This window comes from Onychostoma macrolepis, chromosome 25, assembly GCF_012432095.1.
Source record: "Onychostoma macrolepis isolate SWU-2019 chromosome 25, ASM1243209v1, whole genome shotgun sequence".
NCBI lineage: Eukaryota > Metazoa > Chordata > Actinopteri > Cypriniformes > Cyprinidae > Onychostoma > Onychostoma macrolepis.
Genome location: NC_081179.1, coordinates 16,537,896 through 16,547,471, shown reverse-complemented (window position 1 = coordinate 16,547,471; position 9,576 = coordinate 16,537,896). Strand labels below are relative to the sequence as shown.

The following is a 9,576-nucleotide window of genomic DNA, read 5'->3' as shown; positions in this document are numbered from 1 at the left end:
TATTTTACAAAAATGATCAAACTGCAACAAAAGTGGGAACAAAACTCGTCTCCAATCACCTGTGAGCAGAATAGGATTGGAGAGATGGAAAAGGAGAAAGCCACAAGAGCCTCAAAGGGGAGCTGTAACATAGCCACATATTTATAGCCTAAAATATATAGGGGTCATTCTATGGAAATGTCAATTTTTCTGTCCCTAGTCCCTAGAATATTACACTTGGTTACCTTTTTTTTTTTTTTTTTATATATATATTTTAAAATGAAACAATGGAACAATATTTGAACAATTACACCTTCTTGAGCCATCAATGTGGCAATATTTGTTTTTAATTAATTATAAAGAATTCCCAGCACCACGAAACTGCTCGTCATGTACAGAGGGAAAGTGCTTTATTTTGAGGTCAAAAACAGGTTTTTCTTCGATTTAAAATAAAATAATGTATACATAACTATCAAATAAATGACAAAAAAACAAAATGCGACATAAATATTATAGAAAAAATATATTAAATATTATATTAAATTATAATATATATTATACAGGTGCATCTCAATAAATTAGAATGTCGTGGAAAAGTTATTTTGACAGTCCTTGATTTTGAAGTACTTTTACTCGTTTATAAAGCACTCAATGGCATAGGACCTAAATGCATTGCAGATATGCTCACTGAATATAAACCTAACAGACCACTCAGATCATTAGGATCAAGTTAGAAACACCAAGGGTTGGACTTTGGACTTTGCACTGGGCTGGTTCCACGCTGCACGTCACGCTTTTTCAATGCATCATACACTCAACAATACATATACATATGCATGTGAGTGGCGGCCGGGGGTGGGACTTTGGGCCTTGTGCCCCGCAGCACCTCTCCTTGATGGCTCGTTTTGGGCCTAATTTATGCCTTACGCATGGAGGGCCCAGAGGCAGCCTTACAATATCTTACTATTTATAGCTTTATTATTATTATTACTATTATTATTTCGTCATTACTATTACTACCATTATTATTTTTATTATTATTACAATTTGTCCTCTTCCTGATTCCCCAACCACCCCCTGTCTCGGATGAATAAATTTATTATCGTTATTGTTGCTACTATTAATTACTATTTAATACAATTATTATTGATATTTGTCATCCTCTTCACCCTCCAACTTTCCCCTCATTTCTGATTGAGTTAATTACTATTATTATTATTACTGTTATTATTTATTTATTGATATTGTTGCTGCTACTATTACTATTATTACTTATCACCTTCCTCATCCTCCATCCTCTAATTTTTGTTATTAATGCTATTATTATTATTATTATTATTACTGTTATCATTACTATTATGTTTTTTTTTTTTTTTTACTTTTGTCATGTCTGTTGTACTTTCCTTTATTTATATACTTCCACCCCCAACTTACACAAACACACACACACACACACACTCACTCACTCACACAAATCATGTTGGCTGTCATGTATGTTTTGTTGACCTTGGTTATTTTGTATTTGATTTGTTACCTGTAAGTATCTGTATGTTTGTTTGCATAATAAAAAAAAAAAAAGAAAAAAGAAAAAAAAGAAACACCAAGGGTTCACACAAAATAAGGGGAGTCTGCTTTTAGCTATTATGCCTCCCGCAGTTGGAACCAGCTTCCAGAAGAGATCAGAGGTGCTAATACATTAGCCACATTTAAATCTAGACTCAAAACTCATCTGTTTAGCTGTGCATTTGTTGAATGAGTACTGTGCTACTCCGAACTGATTATATAAAATGTATAATAAAATCACCAAAATAAGTCCTCAGAAACTACTAAAAGTACAATTGCAGGGTATTTTTATTAAGCACATAAATATGTAAATGTTTTTGCAGTCGACTTAGCATGAAATAAATATTTATTTGTCACTTTTTCTTTTAATTTTTAGTTTTAATTTTGTTTTTTTAGTCAGTTTTTAACATTTTAGTTAATTTGTTTTAATTTCATTTTTAGGTTCGGTAGTACTTCAAATTCCACAGAAGAAAGTTTTTCAAGTTTAAAATGATATGAAGGTTAGTAAAAGACGACAGAATGTTCATTTTCATTTTTGAGTGATTGATCCCTTTAAGACTCTAAGATTAGTTCGAGTCACCACTTAACAAATAATTCAATACCGCATACTTAATTTACCTTCTGAAACCACAGCCACAGTTTCCTACTTCCTTTCATACGCTGAGGGTTAAGCTCCGCCCCTCCGAGTGAGTGGGCGTGTCCTAGAGGGGTGGCGCCCACCTTCAGGACGGGACCTCCAGTCAATGGGCAGGGAGAAGAACGTCCTGGACCGCCTCTGCTATTTAAGCACCACACCCATCACACACTCCATAGCTGGGATTCTTCTGCACAGAATCTGCTGATCATTCAAGGTAAGCTCAAAACCTTTTCCTTCAGCTGTTAAACTTCGGTATTAAGCCACTTTATTCAAATAAATCAACATTTATAAAGCAAACAAAGGTTCTCTTTTAACTTTGTATGGTATGAAGTACAATAGCCTATATTGTGTTAAACTGAACTCCTTTTCTTGGAACATTAGCAATTGTGCATGCAAATCAGCAGATTTCTCAAGAAAGGCTCTATTCAAACTCTTTAAAACCATAAGGTTGTGAGAAAAGACTGAGACATGGATGGATCTGTCTCACATGCTGTAAGGAATTTTCCCAGCATGCTCTCTCATGGGTGTGTCTGTTTGCTTAGGCTTTACCAAATGCTGGGTTTTAAAATTACTGTTTACTGTTCCTGTTTTGGTCTAATTACCTAGCAACGGTAACACCAGACGTAACGTCTTGATTTGTTTTTTTGTTGTTGTTGTTGCAAAATTCAGTATTTTAGAGGAAAACTAGCATGATTTTCAAGCATTTGGGTGTTTTTTTGCATTGGAAGTTAATGATTTGATTAGAAGTGAACAGTAATTTTGAACAGTCTATTTATTGATTTTAGCTTTGTTGTATGACTCATTATGGCAGGATGAGGTGACTAAGTTTTTCTAAACTCAAGATGGGGCAATAGTGCTGTTCTCTGAACTAACATGCCCTCTGCAGTTCTGCATTACATAACTCTGTGAAGCATGTGACGGACTCTTAGAGTCTCCTTTGAAAGCGGAGACTGCTCTTAGTGCACTTTAGGCTGCAGAAAACCGATGTAAATCAGATGGTTGTTAAATTTGCTGCATCATAGATATCAGACACATAAAGCAAAATATCATGGAAATCAATAGGTGTGGCTGCTCTCCACAGGAAGTCCAGGATGGCGCTGGTTTCTGAGTTCTTAGGGCAGCTCACTCTGCAACTGGGAGGAGTAAGTTTTCATACAAAACTTTTTTTATCTGTATTGAAGATGTACATAATACACTGGAAAATACACATAATAAAATTGCAAGGACCAAAAACTAAAATAAAATAACTTAGTGTTGTTCTGTCAATATTTATAGAAATTATATTGATAGATAGATAGATAGATAGATAAATGGATAGATAGATAAAATTAAGAAAAAAATTATGTAAATCAAAACAATTTTCAAAAATGTAATATAAATGTATATAAAAAGAAATCAATTATATATAATAAATCATTAAATAATGTGAATCAAAACTCATTTAAAAAATCACAAAAATTTTACAATTGATCATGCCATATTAAAACTAAATAAATCAAAACTCATTAAAAATTACACCAATGTTTATGAAAGCAACAAAAACTAATTTACTAGATAGATAGCTAATTATGTAAATCAAAACTACTTGTAAAATTATTTTATATAAATGTATTTCAAATTAAATAAATCAATATATATTAAAACCATATAAATCAAAACTACTTGTAAAATATTTTATATAAATGTATTTAAAATAAATCAATCAATATATATTAAAACCATATAAATCAAAACTACTTGTAAAATATTTTATATAAATGTATTTAAAATAAATCAATCAATATATATTAAAACTATATAAATCAAAACCAGTTTAAAATATTTTATATATTATTATTTTTTATATATTTTGTAAAATCAGATGTGTAACTGTATAACAAATATTTTAAATGTGTGTGTGTATATATAAATAAATGACATATAATGCATCTATTCATGGAATGATCACATTGTTCCTCTCTATAGGGGGACCCCACATACCCTACTGTGGTGCCCGAGCAGAACTTTGATCCAGATAAGGATGCTGCCAGAATCGAGACCGCTATCAAAACTAAAGGTAAGAGAGCAGAAGCGCTGGAGCATGATGAGCTCATGAGAGCGGCCAGATGTATTTGTGGCGTCTTGTTTAAACCTGTAACCTGATGATGGTTATGAGCCATTAAACAAACAATAGGCATTCATGTGTGGTTGTGGGCTCTGGCCCGGCCCATGTCTTTGTGTGATGTGCCCATAATGAAGTAAAAACGGTCCAGAGCGGGCTGCAGTGGTAGAAGTGAGTCATCATCCTGTCTGGAAGAGATTGAACCGCATGTGGAACATTTTCAGGCCAACGCCTGATTGCAGCAGATTTCCTCCCCCTCAACTCTACTCTGTTCTGCTTTAGAAACTATCAGCTAACATTCGCAAAGGAAATATTGCATACATGAGTGATGCTTTTGGAAGATTCAACCTTTTTTAACTTACCAAACTGTACAAAAACTTCCATGAAAAAATGCCATTCTGTCTAAGAATTTGTGATTTTTTTCCTAACAGTTTTTTTGTTTACGAAAATTTGACAATTTGAGCATTCAAATCATACAAATTTGAGCATAGCATAAGAGTAATATGTAGAGGGCCCTACATTTGGATTTAGATTTTGTTTTGTGTATTTTATTTATTTATTTTTTTACATTTTACATTATATTGTCAGAAATGTTTAATTTGCAAAATTGTTGTGATATAATGTAAAAAGAAGGAAAATAAAATAAATCTTGTCATTTTACATTAACATTTTTTTTTTTTTTTTACATTTTAAGGGCAAAATATATTAAATATTTTATTAAATAAAACTAATAAAAATATTTATACAAATGTATATAAAATAAATCAATCAAATTAAAATATTTTAGATATATAGATATAAAATCTAATATAAATATTGATTATATATTAAAATCAAATAAATCTGTAAAACACACACACACACACATTAGATTCAAAACTACTAAAGAACTACATAAAATAGTATTTAAATGCACTAAGAAATAAATCAAAAAATAATATAAAACTATATAAAAATATTTTAGACCAATAGATAATTAAAAAAAAAAAAAAAAAAAAAGTATGTACTTAATTCACTAAACATGGTATATTTATTGAATGATATTTTAATATGGTAAAGTGACATTTAGATTTACTAAATAAATAAGTAAAACATTATTTGTTTTAGGGGTGGATGAGCAAACCATAATTGATGTCCTCACCAAACGTACATATAACCAACGGCGAGAAGTCGCCTTCGCATATGAGAGGAGAGCCAAGAAGGTCAGTATGTATATTATGTGATTCTGTATTAACATATCCTTGTCCATTTTTTTGTAATAACACTCATTCATCTCGCTTTCAGGATATGATCTCAGCCCTGAAGGGGGCGCTGTCTGGCTCTCTGGAAGCGGTCATGCTGGGCCTCATGAAAAGCACTGCCCAGTACGACGCCTCTGAAATCAAAGCCTCCATCAAGGTAAACAAATTATTAATGACTTTTAGTTGAATTTTTATTGCGTAGATAAAATGAGAGTGAAATCTAAATGGTCAAAAACATAATGTCTGTGCGTTTGCAGGGTCTGGGAACAGATGAAGAGTCTCTGATTGAGATCGTCTGCTCTCGAAGCAATGCTGAGCTCATGGAGATCAAGCAAGTCTACAAGGAATGTGAGTATGAGAGTATTTAAGTGCACTTATTAGGAGCATGAGGCCGTGATATAAACGTGTGTCTCATTGCAGTGTTCAAGAAGGACCTGGAGAAGGATGTGGCTGGAGATACTTCAGGAGACTTCTCTAAACTCCTGCTGGCTCTGGTTCAGGTGGGGTGCCTGTCTTATGTGTGCTTTAAGTAATATGTGTCTGAATTAAAATCTTGAGGATTTGTGTTTAATGTAATATTTCTCACTTCTCAAACCGTGATGGACACATGACCGCGTTCCACATCAGGCCAAGAGAGCCGAGCCCAGCTCTGTCGTTGACTATCAGAAAATCGATGAAGATGCCAGAGTAAGTTATTGTGGTTTATCTCTCAGCATTTAATTGAAACATTAATGAATCAATATCTGAATGTAACATTTAGAAATCAAGCATTTGTTAGAGCAACAGTGTTTAAAAAACTTTAATCCCAAATATTAAACTTCAGTTAATAAACTTTATTATATATTTAATTGCAATTAAATTATTTAAAAACTAATATGTATTCATGAATTTTTATATAATTACATAAAAATTCTAAATGTAATTTATACTATTTATTTACATATTAAAATATTAAAATTTGTTTTAAAAATATAAAATACACACACACACACACACACACACATATATATATATATACACACACACACATATAATGTTATATTATTTATATACTATTATTTACATAAGTAAACGTTTTTAAAAACTAAAATATTTATATACATTTAAGTGCAATATTTATAAATTATATATTTATAACAATTACATATTATTTATATATGTATTTGCATTAAATATATACAACTTTTAAAAATATTTATATGCATTTATTCATATACAGTTTAAATTACATATTTATTGAAATATTTTTTATACACAATTTATTTACATTTACTTCAGTTAAATATTCACTTTTATTCAATTATATTCAAATACTCAATTATACTTGCAAAAATTAACCTATTTAGATGCATTTAATTATACACAATGTATATAAATGATATATTTATGAAAAACATTATTTATTATTTATATACTATTTTTTATTTGCATTAATTAAATATTAAACTTTTAAAAATCTATATTTATATACATTTATTCATATATAATACAGAAATTATATATAGAAATTGTATATTATTTCTAATTAGTTACACTTATTTGATTCAAATATTAAGAATTAAATATAAATAATTAAAAATATATATTTCAATAAAAAACTTAAAAAATATATTTATATACATTTACTTACATATATATAAATAAATTGTAAAGAAATTACTACTTTATGAAAATCATTTATTCATATTCTATTTATTTACAATTTTTCACCATTTTAAAGAAATGACTTCTTTATGGAAATGATTTATTCATATTCTATTTATTTACAATATTTCACTATTTTAAATCTGCTGTGCAGGCCCTGTACGAGGCTGGAGTCAAACGAAAAGGCACTGATGTGAAGAGCTGGATCTCCATCATGTCCGAGAGAAGCGTTCCTCACCTCCAGAAAGGTTTGTGAGCCTTCCTTCCATTTCATAAGATAATAGCACATGTATAATTAAAGTGATTTTGTGTTTTCTTTTATAGTGTTTGAGAGATACAAGAGCTACAGTCCCTATGACATGCAGGAGAGCATCCGCAAAGAGGTGAAAGGAGATCTGGAGAAGTCCTTCCTTACCTTGGGTGAGACTTTTCTTTGAAGACCCCATGAAACTCAACTTTCCTTCCAGTGTTGATGTATTTCCTGTTGAAACAGGAAGCTAGAATGGGATATGGCAAAGTGCTAGTCTGTTTTTGTATAGCTAGCTATTAGCCTTTCCCGTTACAAAAATTAGCCATGGTTTTATTATACTAAAAGTGTAGTAACTATGTTTTTTTTGGTGTATTGATTACCATATGTATAACCACAGTTTTACTACAAATACCATGGTTAAACTATGGTAAGTGTAACAAAACCTTTGTGGTTACCATGTTTTTTTTGGTTTTATTTGTAGTGAAACCATGGTTAATATTCGTAAGGGTTTACCTTGGACCTACACATCAAGCGAAAACAAAGGCGACACTTTAAAAAAATCTATTGAATAGGACATACATTATAAGTGTTGTTAGTGAAAGCCAAAAACACAACAAAAGACTAATTAGCAAGTTGCTAATGCTAGTCAAAGGAAGGTGGTATTTATCATTTTGGATGAGGGACTTTCTTACACTCAGTCATTAATATTTTGGTCAGCTTTGCTGAAAGAGATCTATAAATTTTATGTTTGTCAGCCTTTAGCTGTATGTTAGCAAATATGCTATAGATTAAAAGTTTGGGATCGGTACTTTTTTCAAATGTGTTTGAAAGAAGTCACTTCTGCTCACCAAGGCAGCATTTATTGGACTAAAAGCCACGAAAGTCTTTAGAAACTGCTTTAACGCTCATTTTAACCATCAAATCCAATGTTTTTACGTGAGAAAGCTACTATTAACTCAGCAGCCGAATCTAATCTCCACATCTTCTCTTCCTCAGTTCAGTGCTTTGAAAACAAACAGCTGTATTTCGCCAACAGACTGCAAGACGCCATGAAGGTAAAAGACGTTTCATCTACTAACACTTTTTATTCTTTCATGGGCTTGGAAGAAAGTATTAAAAGGATCTGTAATGTATCTGCTGATGTTTCAGATGTCTTGCAGTGGAATTGCATCAGGCGGTTGTGGTTCTCTTTTAATGTTGCGCGGTTGTGTCTTTTAGAGCAAAGGAGCGAAGGAAAAGGTGCTGACCCGGATCATGGTGTCCCGATGCGAGGTGGACCTCAAGAAGATCAGACAAGAGTTCAAGGCCCATCACGGGAAGTCTCTGTACCAGACCATTGCTGTACGTTCCTGTAATATTACTATGCCAATGTGTAAAACTGATCCAACATATGTATTGATTTATATGTGCGTTTAATTTACTCAGGAGCACACAAAGGGAGACTACCAGAGGGTCCTGTTGAGCCTGTGCGGTGGAGACGATTAAGACAGAGTATGGGAAGCACCACGAGAAGGACTTGAGCTCTGCGCTGGTCCAGACATAGATCTCCTGTGCCTGGCCTTGAATATACTCCCTACCCTGCTGCAGCTTTAGAGACAGGCATCCTGTACACACACACTCGCTTAGACTGGAAACAGCCACGTGTTTTCCATTAAGAAGGATCGCAAAAGGAACAGCGTAAGAGCTAAATGTGCCACATAAGGTTTCATGGCCCTTTAAAAACAGAATCTGTCCAAAAAAAAAGTTAATCTACAATGATATTGGTGCCTTCCTGGAGTTCTTGCACAAAGAACATATACACTTGTACTTTTACCCCTTTTCTATACTAAGAAATAAAACAAAATAAACCATTAATCTCTGCTTCATTCTTTCTTTCTTTCTTTCTTTCTTTCTTTCTTTCTTGGGAAAAGCTTCTAACAACCATATTTTGGTCTTTTTTTTTGCCTTTAAATGATATTTAGATACAAAGACCTCTCAAAAATCATTTGGTCACTTAAACCACATTTAACATTTATAATATTGCTTGCTTTGTATTTTTGTATTGCTTAAAATATGTTTGAAATTACTGAAATTAAATGAAAAGAAATTACTTTTAAAAGTCTTTAAAGATGAATTAAAAACAATGCAGGTTTATTGTATTTTTAGCTGTTGTGTTAATTTT

General features: G+C 31.9%; 1 protein-coding gene across 2 annotated transcripts; it reads left to right on the top strand.

Moving 5' to 3' along the window:
- The first annotated feature begins 2,296 nt into the window (after positions 1-2,296).
- LOC131534893 (annexin A2-A-like) lies at positions 2,297-9,269 on the top strand. 2 transcript variants are annotated; one of them, XM_058768008.1, is made up of 13 exons: positions 2,297-2,393; positions 3,261-3,321; positions 4,145-4,235; positions 5,388-5,482; positions 5,565-5,678; positions 5,779-5,869; positions 5,942-6,021; positions 6,149-6,208; positions 7,320-7,413; positions 7,490-7,585; positions 8,412-8,470; positions 8,634-8,756; positions 8,841-9,269. In XM_058768008.1, exons 2-13 carry the CDS (start codon positions 3,271-3,273, stop codon positions 8,898-8,900), a joined length of 1,014 nt encoding a protein of 337 aa, XP_058623991.1. In that variant the 5' UTR covers positions 2,297-2,393; positions 3,261-3,270; the 3' UTR covers positions 8,901-9,269. The 2 variants fall into 2 exon arrangements, with proteins under 2 accessions (XP_058623991.1, XP_058623992.1); XM_058768009.1 differs by having other exon boundaries at positions 2,371-2,393; positions 3,242-3,321.
- The last annotated feature ends 307 nt before the right edge of the window (positions 9,270-9,576 follow it).